Below are 18,534 nucleotides of genomic sequence, written 5' to 3'. Positions count from 1 at the left end.
TAATGAATATAGCCGTTTTCTTTGTGTGTGTGTGTGTGTGTGTGTGTGTGTGTGTGTGTGTGTGTGTGTGTGTGTGTGTGTGTGTGTGTGTGTGTGTGTGTGTGTGTGTGTGTGTGTGTGTGAGTGAGTTTGAGGCCTTGCAAATTGCAGAAAGAAATGAGGAGTGGCTCAAGACTTTTCCATAATACTGTGTTCTTGTTTATTGAGTGTATATTGAATTTCGTCTTGATGCATTCTCAATCATCCAGGAAAGTAAATCTCCAAAAGTTGATTCTGTTCATCTGGACGTAGCGTTTTGTGTTTCATCACTCATCCAAATTCAAATTCAAATTCAAATTTTATTTGTCACGTACACAGTCATACACAGTACGATATGTAGTGAAATGCTTGGATAACTGCTTGTGACCTAAAGAAAACAAAAAAGGAAAAGGCTATGAATAAGATAGGAAATAAATATGAAAAATTAAAAAGGGTAAATTTAACTAAGAAGGAATAAAATATAAATTAAGGTTAAAAATGAAATAACTGTACAACACAAATTAGAATGAAGGGTAAATTTAACTGGGAAGGAATAAGATAAAATATATAAATTAAAGTTGAAAATAAAATAACTGTACAACAAAATACACAATATAGAACTATATAAGAATGTATGAAGAAATCTAAATATAAATAAATATATACACAATAACAGCAGCTGTACAAGTATTAACCGGAAATGAAGAATATAGTGACCAGTGTTGTGCAAAAAAACAATGTTTTTGCACACATTGTTTTTTTGCACAACACTGGTCACTATAATGTCCAGAAAGTCCAGTGTGTGTGTAAGAACCATATGTGTGGGTCAGTACTGTGTGGTGGTGTGATTGAGAGACCGTATCGCCTGCGGGAAGAAGCTCCTCCTCAGTCTCTCTGTGTTGGTCTTCAGGGAGCGGAATCGCTTTCCTGACCTCAACAGAGAGAACAGTCTGTTGTTGGGATGGCTGAGGTCCTTCACGATCTTCCTGGCCTTGGTCCGGCACCGCCTGCTGTAGATTGAGTGCAGGTCAGGGAGCTCGGAGCGGATGGTGCGCTCAGCTGACCGCACAACCCTCTGTAGAGCTCGTCTGTCCTGCATGGTGCTGTTCCCGAACCAGGTTAAGATGTTTCCCGCCAGGATGCTCTCTATGGTGCACGAGTAAAAGTTCCTGAGCACCTTGGAGGGCAGTTGGAAGTCTCTCAAGCGTCTGAGGTGGTAGAGACGTTGACGGGCCTTTTTCACCACGGTGTTAATGTGACAGGACCATGACAGGTCCTGCGTGATGTGAACTCCGAGGTATTTGAAGCTGTCCACTCTCTCCACTGGGCACTCGTTGATGACGGGGGTCTGGTAGTTCCTCTCCTGCTTAGTGCTGAAGTCCACTATCAGCTCCTTTGTCTTACTGACGTTTAGAAGGAGGTTGTTCCTCTGGCACCAGTTCTCCGGATTCCTAATCTCCTTCAGGTAGGCCGTCCCGTGACATCTTCAGTCTCAGCTGACTGCAGGTTTCCCCAAATCTTATAAACAGTATATTTGCATAATGACTGAAACCAGCCCACTTCAGTGGTTTGGGGAAACCTGCAGTCAGCTGAGACTGAAGATGTCACTTGGATGAGCGATGAAACACAAAACGCTACGTCCAGATGAACAGAATCAACTTTTTGAGATGTATATTGAATTAAATAGATAGAATTAGAATATGTTACTTGTGTTACTTTATTTTTCTTTTATTATTATTCCAAAATTCATAGAAAGGGAGGGGGTCGATTACCATCTTTCAAAGAGATGCAGCCGTCTCAGCTGTCTACGGCCATCCAGCGGTTACTATGATGAACTGCAATTGGAAAAAACAAAGTAGCGTACACCGGCTAGGAACTATCGAAGACACGAGAAATACGGACTTATTAGCCTGTGACACACACTAGAAAAGCAGAGTAGAGCCATGTGGGTGGCGTCACGTTAACTTCAGTTTGGACTAATTGTTGGTTAATATCGTCAAAAAATGAGCTTGATCGTTCTTGGTAGCTTAAGTATAGTATAGCGATAGTTTTTGTGAGTGTGTTTTTGTTCCCATTACATTCTTGCGCTCTGTTTCGAGCTGAATTATGGGGAAATCAAAGGTAAGTACCGGCCTGTGCTAAAAAATTAGCCGATGTGGATTGAAATGCTGCTATTAAAGAGGCTATTTAATCATTGTTAGTTTGCGAAAAACCAAACTGTTACTTTTATTAAATGGAAACCCTGTTGGGTTGTAGTTAGCGATGAGTATGAAAATGTGTGTAGTTTGTAAAGCTAGTTGTGTCGTGAGACCCTTTCACGTTAGCCTTCTTTTCACTAAACTTAAAGCTAAACGTGAGACCAGCAACAGTCAGTAATTGACCCCTTTACTAATATGTGTTTATCGCCCTCAACAGACCCGGAATCAGAAGAAAGACCGATTACAGGCCAACCATGAGGCCGAGGAGACTTACTCGGCTGTGCCCCACACTTTGGTGTTTCACCGGGGCCAGGTTGGAAAAAACGTGGGTCAGCTCATTATCGATATCCGAAAAGTCATGGAGCCCTACACCGCAGTCTCTCTCAAGGTCCCTTCTTTGAGTTCTTTAGGCAACTATTGTATTGATTTATTCATATTTTATTTCTGCAGACTGTGCGTGAAATCGTTTTACTTTTTTACCAAAAAAAAAAAACAGGTTAGGAAGAAGAATGTGCTCAAAGACTTTGTTGCGATAGCAGGACCACTGGGAGTGACGCACTTCAACATCTTCAGCAAAACGCCCACCAGTATCAACATGGTAAGATGACCTTAGAGTATTGATTGACTGAGGCCTATAATTTACCTCTAAATGTGCTTGGTGTCAGAGCTAAAGTAGTTAAGTCATTTGAAAATAGCGAAATATTAGACCTTTTTTAATTTTTACATTTTATATTGTTTAATATTAGCAAGCACCTGGCTTCCTGTCACATCAAGTTGAGAATCCTTATATTAGACTGTAAACAAATGCATTTGCAACTGTATGTCAAATCTGTGGCTCTGTTATAAATCTAATCAAACATTCTTCTTACAGAGAGTTGCTCGTCTTCCCAAAGGTCCCATGCTTCATTTCCAGGTCACCAAGGTAAATAATTTAAACTGTGCATGCAAAATAAAACTAAATCAAATGAGTCATGGGTTCATGACATTTTAAAATGTGATTAATAAATGTTTTTCAAAGTAAACGCACTGATGTGCCCAAACTACCAAAGGTGCGATTTCTTTCTTGATTGTTCTATTCCTTACTTTTACAAAGTTGTTTTTTTGTTTTGTTTTTTTTCCAGTACTGTCTTATCAAAGATGTCGTTTCATCTCTGAAGAAGCACAGGATGCACGAGGAGCAGTTCAAGTATCATCCGCTGCTCATCCTTAATAACTTTGGACAAGATGGCATGCATATCAAACTTATGGCCACCATGTTCCAAAACATGTTTCCTTCCATAAATGTGCACAAGGTGGGTTTTACCACTAAAGCTACTGCAATATTTTTTCCTTGGGTGACTCGAGGTTTAAAACCTCATTGATATGATGAAAGTATAGTCTTCTGAGTTTATGTGAAGATTTATCAAAAGTAAACGCTTTCTGATCTCTCTGTTGATCCATTCAGCTTTGTGATTGCCTAACCCTGACTTCCACTCAAGAGGAATGTTTCGTTCTGTTTCTTATGTTTTAGATAAGCCTCAACACCATCAAGAGGTGTGTCCTGTTAAGCTACAATTCCGAATCAGAGGAAATTGAATTCCGGCATTAGTAAGTAAAAATTGGCTATTCTTTATCATTTTAAGTTGCTTATAAACATCAGGTCACAACGCTTTTGAATCTATACATCTGCACACACATCACAGATGATGCGCTGTTAAGGAACGTACACGAAACTAGTTCCAGTTACTTAAACCTACATTCAACAACAATCCTGTGAAATTCGGGCTCAGATGATGACAGACCTTGACTTGACTGTTCAGTGATCTATGTCCAAAGTAAACGCACTGATGAGCCCCCACAGGATAAAAACATTTGTTTGTTTGTTTGTTTTTACTCTGTTTACTGATTACACATTGAAATTGACCAATATGTTGTTCCCACCCTGCAGCAGCCTCAAGGTTGTCCCTGTGGGAGTGAGCCGTGGAGTCAAGAAGCTGATGCAGGAGAGGTTCCCTGATATGAACAAGTTTGAGGATATCAGTGAGCTGCTGATGAAGTAAGGTTCTTTTTCAGGTACAATTGCTGTAGCCTCGAGGATTAAAAGGGGCTCGGATTTGTAGCCGTTGGTGAGCTGGAGTTTTGTCTAATGAAATGTTCTTTGTAACCATTCTCAGGGGGGCAAACCTCTCAGAAAGTGAAGCTGAGCAAGATGAGGAGCACAACGTTACCGAACTTCCACAGGTCTACTCTGGAAGAGGCAACATGGCGTCCCAGCAGAGTGCCGTCCGCTTGACCGAAGTGCGTACGCGCACAAAGTTGATTTATTTTTTTTATATTTTTTTTCCCTAAATAGTGTTTGAGTGGTGCTGAAAATTTCATTGTGCTGTTCTCAGATTGGTCCTCGCATGACTCTGCGGTTAATGAAGATTCAAGAAGGGATGGGCGAGGGGAACGTCATATATCACTCCATGAGTAAGCGCATCCTTTTCCTAATTTTTTCTTTAGCATACGCAGGGGTGTACATGATGAAAAAAACTGTATGAATTCTATGATTTCTCTCTAAAAAAAAAAAGTAAACGCTTACTGATACACCCTGAACTTGCAGAATTTTATTTATCGTTTGGAAGCTGGCAAAAACTGTTCTTAACCAGGAATTATTTGTACAATCCTTGTAGTCTCCAAGACGGAGGAAGAAATCCAGGAGATCCTGAAGAGGAAGGAGGCAAAGATAAAAGAAAAGGAGGAACGCCGGAAAAAGCAGGAGCAGAACATCGCTCAGAAGACAGAGAAAAAAGAAGAGCACAGGTAATTTGGCTTTCAAATGTTTTGACTTTCCTTTTTTTGTATCCATTTTTTGATGCGGTTTATGACAAACTGTGTCTCCATTTCTTTCTCACAGGAAAAAGAGCCTGGAAGGCATTAAGAAGAAACGTGCCGAAGCTGAAGAGGACAGTGAGGTGGAGGATCCAGGGGCTCAGGACGGTCAGGGAGCTGATGCTGAGTCTGATGACGAGGCAGAGTACTACAGACAGGCCGTAGGAGAGGAGCCAGAAGAAGGTGACTGTAGCTCATTTACTTAACACTTTTAGTTCACTGGGGTCTTTTTAAGTATTAACAGATGTTTTCCATGTAGGCATGTTTCCGAGTGGAAAGAAGAAGAGGAGGAGTTCAGAAAAATCTCATGGACCTGCCAAGAAGAGGAAGTTGTCCCCTGGTCAATCTTTAAAAGACAGAGGTTCCAAATCACCAGGAGGACAGCATAGAAACCAAACAGGGAAAAAACAACAGAAAGAAGGATGGAAGAAATCCAGGGATGGGGAAAAATCATTTGGGAAGAAAATGAAGCCTACAGGAAAGGCTTTTGGAGCAAAGAGAGCTGGAGAGCAGGATAGATTTGGTGGGAAAAGGAGAAATGGGGACAGACCATTCAAGTCTAAAAGTCAGAAAGGCAAAATGGGCTTTAATAAGAGTGCAGGAGGAAGAAAGCAAGGCTTCAAACAGAGGAAGGGAAAAGGCTGACCTTCAGTACTTCCTTTTAAACTGGACTTGGAGAAATTTTCTGTTTCCAACAGGAAACGTGGAAAAGTTATTTAACTGGTGAATGCTTTATCTGCAAGTGACGCCTGTGAGAGTTTCCTGTTAGCATTTATATTTGTCACCAGAAAACCGACCTCTTTCTGTTATGCAAAGATCTTTGAATTTCAAACTGTATTTGTTCTGTAAATAAATTGACTCCCAGTTTGTCTCTTTTTAATCGATCTTTTGTTTTACTAAACTTTAAGTAACTGCAAAGAGATACAAAGTTGGAAGAAAGCAGCCAGCAACTATTAGTATCTCTTCCTGAGTTGCTGTCCAAGCATGATGTCATGGAAACACTGTTACAGATGAGGGAAAGCTAAATGAAAAATAACCGCATTACATGAGCACCTTTTGATACCAGTTTAAAATGAAATGAAATATTAAGACTTTTAATGAAAAGTTCATGTCATCTATTGTTTTTGACACATTATTGAAAGCAAAATATGTTGATCTTTCTGAAAATAAAGTATCTGAGAAAAAGATGTTTAAGTATGATAAATGAAGATTCAAGTGTTTAAGGATCATAAAAATGAACTTGACCTTTAATAGTCCTTTTTACTATATTTAATAACTGCTATGACACATTTTCTAAGCTTTCATGTACAGTTCTGAACATTTGACACCTACAAATATTGATGTGAAATCCAGAGTTGCATTGAGGATAAGAAAAAGGGAAGTAGTATATTGCCAATCATAGCCAAACAAGTAATAATAAGCAAAGCAGCTCCCTCAGTGCATGTTGGCCCAGCACCACAAAAGGACGATGTTGGCTAGTTTTTTAAAATTCCTGGTCAGCAATTGACTTTTTGTTTTTACTCTATGTGATATGGAATAGATTACATTTGTTATAATGTGAATATATATATGTATAAATGATCCTCCCAAATTTAGACTAATGGCAGATGAAGGGAAAGATTAAAAAACAAAACAAATGTGGATGGAAGCTTTGCTACAACATACCTAATCTGTCCTGTGACTATTACAGATGCTTGACGTTGGCGTCGTGCTTTTCCTTCTTCTAGTTGTGAAATAAAGACAAAGGGTATGAGGAAGTTGCTTCTATGCTCATGCGTGCGTTCCGCTTCTCGCTCACTTCTATCACCGACAGAGATAAGAATGGTACTTGAGAAGTGTTTCATATTTTTCCTATCTATCACGCAGGACTTAACTTTCAAGTCATAACGCACTATTCGTCACCCTTTCGGTAAGAGAAAAAAAGAATTCATTACTAAATATAATCTCTGTTTTAGCTGTAACACTTTTAAACTTTTAGATAGTGAAAAGCGGTTTCTATAAATAGCTTCAATAACTTCCTTTTCTACAAAAATATAAATTTGTGCCAGAATAATTGTTGTTTTATTAGATAATGAAATTTAATGCATTAATATACTTTGATTTGCAGGGCTTGGACAGTTCTAACAGTGTACCTAAAAGCAAATTAAAAGCATGCTGTCTAACTTCTCTAAATGTGAGAAGTTTCAAACAGGCGCCCTGCCTGTGGTGTATGGAGTTGAGTTTGTCGTGGCTCTGGCTGGAAATCTGTTCGCCCTGTGGCTGCTGGTCGTCAAAGAGAGAAGAAACTGGCACACCGGTGTTGTTCTGTCATGCAACTTAGCCATCAGCGACCTGCTGTACGTCCTCACCCTGCCGTTGTTAATCGTCTACTACTCAAAGGACAAGCACTGGATGTTCGGCGACGCTGTGTGCAAGCTGGAAAAGTTTCTTTTCACATGCAACTTATATGTGAGCATCTTCTTCATCATGGCGATAAGCGTGAATCGATGCGTGGCCCTCGCTTGTCCATTTTTCACCCGCTCCTATATAACGCCTGGCCACGCCAAGGTCACCAGTATAGTCATATGGGTCATCGTTGGAGTCATTTCCAGTCCGGTGTTGAAATTTGCATCTGTTTGCTCAGATGGGTCTAATAACAAAATTCAGTGCGTGTCCTTCTGCAACGAGACTGAACACCCTCACTATGTTTACAAATTTTTCCTCTCTATGTTTGGGTGTCTGTTTCCCTTCCTGGTTACTTTCACTTCTTACTGTGTGGTGATTTGGGTAGTTTGGAAGAATGTTAACATAACCCCTCTTGAGAAACGCAAAGTCGCCCTGTTAGTCGCATCAGTGCTTGTGCTGTATGCCATTTCTTTCGTGCCTTATCATTTCTTTCAGATTTATCACTTGCATCTAAGATTATTGCATCCGGACAACACTGTCTGTTGGATCTATGATATGTACCAAGTGTCAAAGGGACTGGCAACTGTGAACATGTGTATCCATCCGGTCCTTTACATGGCTGTGTTTGACAGTATGAGAGTAGCATGTTGTGGAAAAAGCTCAGAAGACAACATTGGGGGGTGATGAGCTGTTGCTCTTGTTGTGGTTTTTGTGTACAGTCTAACACATGCAATGCAATGCATATAGCACTTGCTTGACTTTCTTGTAGCTATCTTATTTCAAAGTGTTACTAGTCTCTATTATGACTTTTCTAAAACACTTTCATTGTGTTTCTTTTGGTTAATTTCCTGTTGGCCTAGTTCAGCAATAAAAATTATACTGAATCAGTTATTTCTTTTCATTTTGTTTGCAAGGAGCCAGCCTTTCTTATATTTTTAAGTGCTCCTGAGCAATAGTTCTCTATGGTTTCACAAATTTTCAGTCCAGTCCTTGCATCTGATCACATCACCTGAAAAACGTTTTGTTTTTGTGTTTGTGTGTTTGTTTAACCATTTTATACTGACATATGAATCATTCAAGCATTAACAAAGTCCTCTATGGCAAAGGATGAACCCGAGTTGTGTCTACAAATAACAGACAACATAGCAAAGAACCAATTTTTAAATGTATCTTTTAATTTTTTGTTGCTAGCAGCTTGTCAGAAAAATATTTTAACTTATTCAAAGTACTTTAGTTGAATCTATGAAAATTCCCAAAGATAAATAAAATATTTTTTGCATCAACAACATGATTCCCAACGGGATATTAGTCAAGTGCAGTGTGTCCTTCAAAAAATCTAAGGAAACTGAACAAGTGCAGAACAAAAGAAGAAGTGATGGGTCTGAAAAAATCAAGCTGTGTATGGCAAATGATCAGTCCTGACACCTCGCCTGAGATATGCATCTGGCCCTTGAGCAGATCTAACATTTCTTTGACCTATGCATCTCAGAATTTTCGGTTGTCTGCAGGAGAGACTGCACCCAATTGGACAAGAAACCAACTTCTTTTAAAATGCTTTACTACAATTGACAACATGTTAAATCAAGTCAACATGCCAGCTTCTAAAGTTGACCGACCATCATCTACAGACATCTACCACTTGAGTGAGACAGGCTGCAGTGGTGCAACCTCTGTCCAAAGGATTTGTAAAGGTGCAATCTCCAGAAATACCTTATGTTCCTTGACTTGAATGCAGACCAACAGTGCTTTGAAGAATACTGCTAGAAATAAAGGTTTTCTAATGCCCCAAAATTTGCTCTTGAATGTGCTTCTTTTCCACTATCAAACATGTGAGGAAGGTTTGAAAGAATCCAGAATATTATTTAATTTTCACTAATCTAGTTTTGTGTAGTAGAAGTCCCTTTAAAAATGTAGTTGGTCGAATTGAAAAATAAAAATCGTTGTTATTGTTGCTCTTAAAAAAACTTTTTAAATTAAATTTCATGTTCATGTAAATTGCATGTTCGTGTCTTTGTTTGTTTGTTTTTAAACCCCTAAGATCTCAGATATTGCTTTCTGTTAAAAACTTAATTTTACATTTGCGTAGAATTTTCCAGATTATTATCAACCCCGATGTTTAATTTGGTTTGGTTTTAGACAATGAGTTCTGCGCTCTTATTTTGAAGCAAAAAAAAAAAAGGGATTACACTATACTTTTATTGTGAAGTGGTAGGAAGTGCGTACAGTAGCGACGCCGCTCGACTCATACTGCTCCGGTCCTAAAGTGAAGCTAGCAGTGAGGATGCCGTCGAGTGAATACGACGAGTAAGTTCTGTTTGTTTCATTTCATACTGTGAAGTCTTTATTGAGCTCAAAATAACGTGGCATTTTCGCATCTGTCTTTCAGCTCCAAGCCCAGCTGGGCTGATCAAGTTGAGGAGGAAGGAGATGAAGGTAAAGAGCCTATTATCAGCTTTAGCTAATGCTAACACATCTGCTGTAGTCCAGTGACTCAAGACGGAGGCCGGCTAGGCGGTTTCCACTTCCACGTGGTTGTTAGGCGTAAACGTAGAGCTAAAAATGTGTTTACCTGAGACATTTGGGTTGTCTAATTATGCAAAAGCTGGAGTGATATATTCGTGTGACTGACATGGATGGACGATTTATTGATGAAAAGAGTTACCGATATATGCTGAGGCCTGTAACAGTGACGTAAGCAGGGTCTCTCAGTACTAACATGAGTGCAGCTATCAGCTAGCAGGCTACGCTAGCAACACAGCTGTGTTAGAAGTAGGGTTTCAGCGCCACGGGTAATCAAAAGTCAATAAGTGTCTTATTGCAAATAAGAACACCCGAGTGTGAAATCTAATTCAGAACTGGATATTTGATCAAAAGATGAGCCTTGATGGTGCTTTCATTGAGAGTTTGATTGAATACGTGGGAAGCGAAGCTCTTCAGAAACGGGGCGTGAAAAACAATCGTTTTTCTAGCAGTTTCAAGGACTAAACTGAATGTTTTCTTCACAGGCACACTGCCATCCCCCAAGGAGACCATCAAAGGAAATATTAAAACTGTCACGGAATATAAAATAGATGATGATGGAAAGAAGTACAAGGTAATAAAACGTTTATTATGTCGTTTTTACAAGACTCATTATACAAAGTCTTATCTTCATTATATTTAAATGGTTAAAAATGCATCTATCATTGCATTTGTAGACCAATAGAGTTATAAGAATGGATGCAGTGATTGCATTACTTTTGTTAAGGAGATATAGATACTGTCTGTAGTGCTGTAGGACAAGTAGTTTTTTCTCCCACTCATTGATCCTTTGCTAAGCATGGGTGTCGCCCATGTAGTAATTGCAGTCTAAAACAGGGCTCTGGAGGAGCATGAAAAAAATGGCTGCACAAAAAAGTGCAGGAAAAACGGTTGTTTAGGGGCAGGGATAGCTCAGTAGGTAGAGTGGTTGCCCCATGATCGGAAGGTCGGGGGTTCGATTCCCCTTAACAGCTACCCTGAGGTACCCCTGAGCAAGGTACCGTCCCTACACACTGCTCCCCGGGCGCCCAATGGCTGCCCACTGCTTCACTGAGTGAATGGGTTAAATGCAGAGAGCAATTTCCCCACGGGGCTCAATAAAGTACAATAATGTACACACTTTCTTCTTCTTCTTCTGTTACTGATACAACTGCAGTTCTGTAACGGAGTGTGATAAGGTTTATCATCGATTGTGTAAGGTTATCAGGCTTTAGTCTGTGGTGTCCATGGTCAACCCTGGGCTGCACCTCTGAAACCCTGTGGCACATGATGGGTTGTACAATTTATTTTGAGCATTAGAACTTCATAAGCTATGAGTAATATATGTTAAAAAGCAATTACAGGCACATTTAAAACATAGATACAGAGTAAAACCCATTCTTGTTTTCCATCTACTAGATTCTAAATTTACAAACTTCTCAATTGACATGTTATACAGCAAAGTTACAGATGTAGTCATTAAATGGTTTTTAATATTTCTTTTATTGATACCAGATGCCCTCTAGAGGTCATAGTTTCATCTGAAAGCTTCGAGTAAGACTGCATTTTTCAAGATTTGTATAGATTTTATTAGAGGCGCATTAGTGGCTGCGGTAAAGCAGGTCATCTACTAACTGGAAGGTTGGTTGTTCGGTTCCTTGCTGCTCCAGTCTGCATGCCAAACTATACTTGGGCGAGACACTGAACCTGATGCTTTCATTGAAGTGTTAATGTTAGATAGAAAGCAAGGTAGAAAAAATGCTTTTGTTAATTGGTGAATGAGACATGTTGCATAAAGCCTGAATAGAGTAGATGACTGCTAAATGAGAACCAGTCCTTTTAACATAACCTTCTTAAATATTTGCACTTGCTGTATACAAAGAAACTTGTTTGTAATATTATTAATTAATATTAATATTGATTTATATGTTGTTGATTTTGTTTCTTTGTCCTCTAGATTGTGCGAACCTTTAAGATTGAGACAAGGAAAGCCTCAAAAGCTGTTGCCAGAAGAAAGGTCTGTCTTTAAATTAAATAAAAGTAAACCTTTTTCCACTTTATCCATGAGCAAAATAGTAAACTCTGTGTCAAACATTATCCCGCACTCATTTCAGAACTGGAAGAAATTTGGTAACTCTGAGTATGATGCACCAGGTCCTAATGTTGCCACCACTACCGTCAGTGATGATGTCTTCATGACTTTCATCTCCAGCAAAGAGGTGAGAGTCTTGCTTTTTTGTGTTGCTGCTTTTGTTTACTGTTCTAATAAAAAAAAAAAAAAGTTAACTATGGTGTAGCTTTGCCTTTTTACTTGATGTATCTTTTTCATTTTGTAGGACTTAAATGCCCAAGACCAGGATGAAGATCCGATGAACAAACTGAAAGGACAGAAGATCGTGTCTTGTCGTATTTGCAAAGGTGATCACTGGACTACACGCTGTCCATACAAGGACACCCTGGGCCCAATGCAGAAGGAGCTGGCTGAACAGCTCGGGCTTTCTACTGGAGACAAGGATAAGCCTGCTGGTTCAGGTATCATGAACATACCATTCATATAGTCAAATTTTTGCTGTCAGATGTTCTGTTGCGGTTTGGTGTTCCTAAAGTTATCATGACTAATGTTGCATGCTTTTCCTTTCACCAGCGGAGCCAGAGCCTGCACAGCCTGCACAGAGCAAGACCGGGAAGTATGTTCCTCCGAGCCTGAGGGATGGAGGCACCAGAAGAGGGGAGTCCATGCAGCCTAACCGCAGAGGTGGGTGCACATTGTCTGCTTATACTATTCACACCTGTTATTCTTTGAGAAATTGCCATAGGCATTATAAAACATGGATGTAACTTCCAGGTCAGAAAAATGAAGCCAGTGCAGCAATGCAGCCATCTGGTGGCTTTCTATTGTGTTGCCACCAGATGGCGATAGAAATGCAGGGTTTCAAAAAGACTTCCAGTCCTATAGAAGTTTAGAGGGAAAGGCTTTCTTAGTTTATGGGCTCTCACTTATTTTTTTTCACTTTTTTGGAAGTCTTAGTAATGCTATGTTTCAAAAAGGAAGATGAAATTGCATGCTCAATGGCTAATGAGTTGTCAGTCAAAAAGACATTACACTGAGCTTGCAGTGTTACAGTCACACCCAGCCTCCCAAATTGCGTCCAGTTTTTGCAACCGAGATGGCAACAGTGGAAATGCTAAACTTCAGGGCTTCAAAACAGATCTTTAGAAACCAGTGGATGGTGTTATAGTAGTGGTATTATGGTTGATAATGCCTGCACAGCCTCAAGTATTGTTCAATAGAAACACTGTTTGTTTTTGACAGCTGATGACAATGCTACCATTCGTGTCACCAACCTGTCTGAGGACACCCGTGAGACAGACCTGCAGGAGCTCTTCAGACCATTTGGCTCAATCTCAAGGATCTATTTGGCCAAGGACAAGAACACGGGACAGTCGAAGGTCAGTTATAAAGCGAACATTTGATTTAAGAAAGTGTCAGCAACAATTTCTTAACAAGACGGTGTAGCTGGTAAATTGACTACAGTGTTTAGTTTTCTGTTCATAAGAAAATACAAAAACATGTTGTCCGTCAAGTGTTCCAGTGAAAGTGAAAATTGAGTGCTTGTCTTTATTGTTGTCGTTTTTGTATATATTTTTTTAAGTATCAGCTGCTGAGTGTGGGTGCGTTTTCTTTTCCTTTTTTAAAAAACTGTTGACATTGAACTGAAACTGAGCATGGTTCAGTAATCTCATCCTGTTTCCAACAGGGATTTGCCTTTATCAGTTTCCACCGTCGGGAGGATGCAGCAAGAGCCATCGCAGGAGTGTCAGGATTTGGATATGATCATCTTATTCTCAATGTTGAATGGGCCAAGTAAGTTCAGTCTGTCAGTTTTGTCAATGTACTTGTCATAATGTTGTATAATCTTGTCGCTGACTAAATTTCACTCTCTTTGCAGACCGTCAAACAACTGAGGAATTCAGTGTAAATCCCAGGAAGATTCCATATTTTATTGTCATGGTAAAATATGGCTGTTACCGTAATAAAGAGAGTAGTTGTAAATGTCTTTGTCATTATTTCTTTTCTTTAATGCATTTTCTGTCTAGGCTTTTATCCTGAATTAAACCTTTACGTCTTCGACATCAGACAAACACTACATTGATTTTCTTGATTTGGAGACGTGAACAGAAAAGAGGAATGAAGCTCTTCACAAAATCATAATTGGCAAAAGTGTTAGCTGGCTTTACAAGACCTAAACGATTAGACAGAGATAATGACCATCATGACACTTATTATCAACTTTATTTTTGATTTAATGTGTGCACACTTGTAAAACTGGATTTCAGATCAAAAATAAATTGACAAAAGACAACATGTGGCAAGTGAGCAATGCTGCAAAAAGTTACTAATCTTGTTTTCAGGAGATTATATCTAAAAACTGTAGCGTGCATTAGTGAGGACATACTAATACTGACAGGGATTTTAAGCGGTCAAATACTTGAAAGGTTTATGTTGATGCAATTTTTGTCCCAACTTTTCTTTATATTAGCACTACACAGTGAATCACAGTGAGCTTGACAAATGAAGCCTGCATTTGAAAAGATAGGCCTTATTAACTAATTATGGTGTCAAAAAAGTAAAACACTAAAACATCGAAAGAAGAAAAAAATACAGACGTTACAGTCGATAAGTACAATCATGTTTCCATAAAAAAAATGTATGGATACAAATTGCTAAAACAAAACATGCTATTTGAGCTTTACCAGTCCTCGTGTTTTTAATACATTTAAGAATGTAGCTAAAAAACTTTGAGGATTCAAACATGGCACAGACCAAATCTTTTGGCTTTGAAAATACATTCTCTTATCTTTTGCATTTGCGATGAATCACTCCCAAAGTACAGATAATAGCAAAAACAATTGCAGCAATTGCAATTGCAGCAATGGCCCCGGGACCAATACCTAAAGAAGAATTAAAAAAAAATCATAGATGATAAAATATAACAAGATGGGAAATGTACTGAATTAACTGATGAGAACTTACCTGGAGGTTTGTTGACTGTGAAGTATTTAGTCACAGTACCCTGGGAGTTTGAGGCGGTGCAAGTATAGACCCCTGGAAACTCAAATGGTCCAGTCAAAATAGGATAATTCACATCCTGATCCTTGTACGTCTCTTGTGCTGCTTGTGGGAATTGCCAGTGGTATGATGGCAAAGGGTTTCCTGTTGCATTGCAACTTAAAATGTTTTTACCAGCTGGCAAGTCCAGAGTCTCATTTGAAGCACTGATAAAGGTTGGTTGGTCTGAGGACATATGTGAAATCAAATTGCACACAGAAAAACTTGAAAATGAAAATACAAAGAGAAATATTTTTTTGATTACATTAAGATTTAAAAACTCACAGAGTACAGTCAGAATATGCGCCTCTGAACGCACTGGAAGAGGACGTTGTTCCTCTGGCCACAGGTTTAGTTTTGCTTCACACCAGATCTCAGCTCCATCATCATCTCTATGAGCAGTCAGAGTGAGGACAGATGACTCACTGACGGGAGACGGACTGGACTCATCAAATGTCTGAGAAGACAAGATCTTATTTCCTTTGTGCCAAAGCACAGAGAGATTTCTTGCTGGTGCAACATTAACAATGTCACACTGTATGGCAAACTGTTGGCCTTCCACCACTGCACTTAAATTCTTCAGAGACACACTGTCTGGCATTTCTGAAATAAAAAAAAAATCAAATGAATTAATTTTACCCAGTTATTAAGTACTAATGACATACTTGAAAAGTGTGAGACAAAGTTAAGGCTACTCACTATAAACAGTGACTGGTAACACTTTTGTACACTGATCACCATCACGGAAATTCACATAACACATTGGCTCTATCTCCCACACTGGCACAGAGTCAATTCTTAAGAGAAGAGAAGTGACACCCTTGGTAAGGTCCACTCCTCCATATGGAGACTCCCATCCCATTCCATCGGTCTGGTTAGATAGTGAGGTGCAGTTAGCTGAAAAGGAGCCTTGATACCTTACCACAACACTAGGAGGGCTTATTTCTAACGGACAGGAAGTGCTCACAGGCTTTCCTAAAACGATACAGGAAAGCTTAAGTTAGGCGTATCATCAAATAGTAAAGAAAAATACTATCAAATGTGCATATGCTGGTAATGTTTCACTGTGAACCGTGGCTAACAGACCTGGAGCAGCAAAATTTACAGTTGGAAAAGCCTTGAGGAGGATACTCAATGTCCAAAGTGATGAATAAAGCCACACTAAATTATATAACTAACATTATCTGGGATCACTGTTGCAGACTCTTCAAGATTTGTTTCAGTTTGAGATCTCCCACCCACCCACTAAACTTGGTGAGGTTACTGCTAATAATTGAATGATTGAATTTACTTCAGTTTCAATGGGCACTCTCTATAGAAAATCTCTGACAAATACTAACAAGAGTAGTAGCTTTACAAGTCTTATTCAGGTTGTAGTGGGTTCACTAGATGTTCTTTGGGCTTTGGGAAGGCCACTCTAGAAGCTTAATGAGACATTTTCAAACAATTGCCGATTCCAAGATCACCAGTTCAAGAAATTGTACATAAATACAAGTTATTCAGATGTGTCACCATAAGAATGAAATTTCTGACCACAACTTTGTGTCACCTTAACATCCTCTATTGCAAATGCTGTCAGAATATAATTCCTTTTAACTGAGTAGATAATTTAACAGCGTATTTCCGTTTGCTTTGTTGCTACACCTGCTGTCACAAGAGTCAGTTCCGGCTATACAGAGCTGTCTGAGTTGAAAAGAAATCTTTGAGCGCACAGTGTCTTCCAGAGATGGACTGGTGAACTGGCATACCGGGCATTTTCCTGTTGGGCGACGCACTTTTGCGCCGATGGGCCAACTGTATTGCCCAATTCAAATCTCCTAGACATACCCAGAGCTAGCCCTCCAATACTTTTGCTTTGCACTTGCGCAACGTGTGGAGCAGTGTTTAGTGCGGAAACAGTGGCGAAAATGTGGAGCTGAAAAGATGAGCGAGAGAAAAAAAAATAGATGCAGGAAAATCTGACACATGTTCACTGTGCAGCTAATATTAGCTGCACAGTGAACAGTACCAGCAACACCTAGTAACAAGCCCTTGTAGTGACAGGACGGCTACCTTCGCAAGTGAGGGCTCACTTGACCGCATGAGATACAGAAAGGTGTAATTAACGTGGTAAGGAAATAAGTTGATTTAAGGATTAAAATCAGGATCCAAGTAAAATGAACGGATACTTTAACCATAGTCACTCCAAATACCTAAACTGTGATTTTTAATTGCCACGTGCTGCTAGCCCAATAACAACTGCGCCAACCTGATCAAAAAGAAAAAAAAGCTTCAATATTAATAATTTAAAAAGTGAATATATTCATAATATATCTGTACATGATATTTTCTGTCTATTTGTGTAGTGCCGACCTCTCCATCGCAGACGTAACGGAAACCCTATACGCAGACTGACACGTGCGGGACTATAAATTCGGGTTTGGGAGACGACTTTCAGGTAATCCAGATTCTCAGCCTACAACTCTTTTTTTCCCTAAGTCACTGTGAATTACCATCTTTAAGTGTTGTTAGGAAAAGGACATAGGAGGTAGACTACTTTTCGAAAACAGGCCTACATATAATGCTCACAGCTGCTGACACGTGTGCGCAATGTAAATTTAAAAGTTTGTTGTTTGTGGGACTCGTCATGCTTTTTTTTATTATCATTTTTTTGGTATATATACCAAAAAAATGATAATAAACGGAACAATCCCAACGGGACCTTTGCACTTTGAGTGCTCAGACCCTAAAAACGGAGTTGATGTAAAAGAAACAGCGCGCTTCATCCGAAAGATGGGTTCCGTTCTGAAACTATAATTTGGTAACTTTAACAAAGTAAAGAGCGCAAAGAAAAAAATACACTTACCTATCCACGCAATAAAGATGAAGAAAAACATAGTGTTTTTACCAAGCGTACAAAACCCTCAGAAGGAAACTAAAAACGAAGCAGATCCACCTGAACAGCTTTTTCTAAATGTGCGCACACTCGTGCGTTTCTTCCTTTCGTTTTCTTTCGTCAGGCGCAGAAAGACTACGCCCGTGGAGGAAAATGCAGAGTTATTTTGAAGAAGTTAACAGTTTCCTCACTTTCTGGTTTGCACAAGCAAAATTCTAAGTATTGCACAGAAGGTTGTAGTTCATACGTTATATTACACGCAATAAAAATGTCTTGCACTTGCTGTGATTTTGCGAAATAAATCCGCCCGAGCATCTAAACACATGAGTGACACCATACTTAGAATAAGAAAGTGTTTGAACAGCGAGTCAAGTTCATTGATTTCTCTTTGTGTTCGGTGAAAACTAAAGAAATAGTTGGGTTTAAGCAGTGTGTATGTGTTGGGGGGGCGTGGATTCTGTTATTTCGCATTTCATGTGCGTCCTGTAAGACCGTTAGACGCTCAGTCGAATAACCCTGTGTTACAATAAACCCTCCTCACTTCACATAGCGTCAATATTAAACATGATATATTTAAAACGCAGCATCAAAACATG

General features: G+C 39.3%; 4 protein-coding genes across 5 annotated transcripts; 3 read left to right on the top strand and 1 right to left on the bottom strand.

The window, feature by feature from the left end:
• Window positions 1-1,923: 1,923 nt before the first annotated feature.
• ppan (peter pan homolog) lies at window positions 1,924-6,256 on the top strand. Of its 2 annotated transcripts, XM_080905116.1 has the most exons (12): window positions 1,924-2,139; window positions 2,434-2,604; window positions 2,713-2,814; window positions 3,088-3,138; window positions 3,338-3,508; window positions 3,727-3,803; window positions 4,144-4,251; window positions 4,370-4,493; window positions 4,589-4,667; window positions 4,871-5,000; window positions 5,095-5,252; window positions 5,329-6,256. In XM_080905116.1, exons 1-12 carry the CDS (start codon window positions 2,125-2,127, stop codon window positions 5,712-5,714), a joined length of 1,572 nt encoding a protein of 523 aa, XP_080761242.1. In that variant the 5' UTR covers window positions 1,924-2,124; the 3' UTR covers window positions 5,715-6,256. The 2 variants fall into 2 exon arrangements, with proteins under 2 accessions (XP_080761242.1, XP_080761243.1); XM_080905117.1 differs by lacking the exons at window positions 1,924-2,139; window positions 2,434-2,604; window positions 2,713-2,814; window positions 3,088-3,138 and adding an exon at window positions 3,231-3,265 and having other exon boundaries at window positions 3,310-3,508.
• A 623-nt stretch (window positions 6,257-6,879) lies between these two features.
• On the top strand, window positions 6,880-8,298 carry p2ry11 (purinergic receptor P2Y11). The gene is made up of 2 exons (XM_080905120.1): window positions 6,880-6,978; window positions 7,177-8,298. The coding sequence occupies exon 2, from the start codon at window positions 7,221-7,223 to the stop codon at window positions 8,136-8,138; it is 918 nt and encodes a 305-aa protein (XP_080761246.1). The 5' UTR covers window positions 6,880-6,978; window positions 7,177-7,220; the 3' UTR covers window positions 8,139-8,298.
• Window positions 8,299-9,646: 1,348 nt separating this feature from the next.
• On the top strand, window positions 9,647-14,007 carry eif3g (eukaryotic translation initiation factor 3, subunit G). The gene is made up of 10 exons (XM_080904854.1): window positions 9,647-9,758; window positions 9,841-9,887; window positions 10,460-10,548; window positions 11,911-11,970; window positions 12,068-12,172; window positions 12,290-12,485; window positions 12,598-12,708; window positions 13,267-13,403; window positions 13,712-13,818; window positions 13,904-14,007. Exons 1-10 carry the CDS (start codon window positions 9,736-9,738, stop codon window positions 13,917-13,919), a joined length of 891 nt encoding a protein of 296 aa, XP_080760980.1. The 5' UTR covers window positions 9,647-9,735; the 3' UTR covers window positions 13,920-14,007.
• Window positions 14,008-14,133: 126 nt separating this feature from the next.
• Window positions 14,134-18,048, bottom strand: LOC308411107 (intercellular adhesion molecule 1-like). The gene is made up of 5 exons (XM_080904853.1): window positions 17,909-18,048; window positions 15,763-16,038; window positions 15,349-15,666; window positions 14,989-15,249; window positions 14,134-14,906 (listed from the first exon to the last, which is right to left on the bottom strand). Exons 1-5 carry the CDS (start codon window positions 17,937-17,939, stop codon window positions 14,809-14,811), a joined length of 984 nt encoding a protein of 327 aa, XP_080760979.1. The 5' UTR covers window positions 17,940-18,048; the 3' UTR covers window positions 14,134-14,808.
• Window positions 18,049-18,534: the final 486 nt, after the last annotated feature.

The sequence above is a fragment of the Rhamphochromis sp. 'chilingali' genome (genome assembly GCF_963969265.1).
Source record: "Rhamphochromis sp. 'chilingali' genome assembly, chromosome: 15".
NCBI lineage: Eukaryota > Metazoa > Chordata > Actinopteri > Cichliformes > Cichlidae > Rhamphochromis > Rhamphochromis sp. 'chilingali'.
The sequence above is the reverse complement of the archived record's forward strand: the minus strand, read 5'-3'. Positions and strand labels throughout refer to the sequence as shown.

Coding starts and splice junctions, on each gene's coding strand:
- LOC308411107 (XM_080904853.1), bottom strand. CDS start 17,939: ATGTTTTTCTTCATCTTTATTGCGTGGATAG. Junction 16,039..17,908: donor CATCTTTATTGCGTGGATAG/GTAAGTGTATTT, acceptor GTATCGTTTTAG/GAAAGCCTGTGAGCACTTCC. Junction 14,907..14,988: donor CACAGTCAACAAACCTCCAG/GTAAGTTCTCAT, acceptor ATTCTTCTTTAG/GTATTGGTCCCGGGGCCATT.
- ppan (XM_080905116.1), top strand. Junction 2,605..2,712: donor ACACCGCAGTCTCTCTCAAG/GTCCCTTCTTTG, acceptor AAAAAAAAACAG/GTTAGGAAGAAGAATGTGCT. Junction 4,494..4,588: donor GTGCCGTCCGCTTGACCGAA/GTGCGTACGCGC, acceptor TGCTGTTCTCAG/ATTGGTCCTCGCATGACTCT.
- eif3g (XM_080904854.1), top strand. CDS start 9,736: ATGCCGTCGAGTGAATACGACGA. Junction 9,888..10,459: donor TGAGGAGGAAGGAGATGAAG/GTAAAGAGCCTA, acceptor TTTTCTTCACAG/GCACACTGCCATCCCCCAAG. Junction 12,173..12,289: donor CTTTCATCTCCAGCAAAGAG/GTGAGAGTCTTG, acceptor TTCATTTTGTAG/GACTTAAATGCCCAAGACCA.
- p2ry11 (XM_080905120.1), top strand. CDS start 7,221: ATGCTGTCTAACTTCTCTAAATGTGAGAAGTTTCAAACAGGCGCCCTG.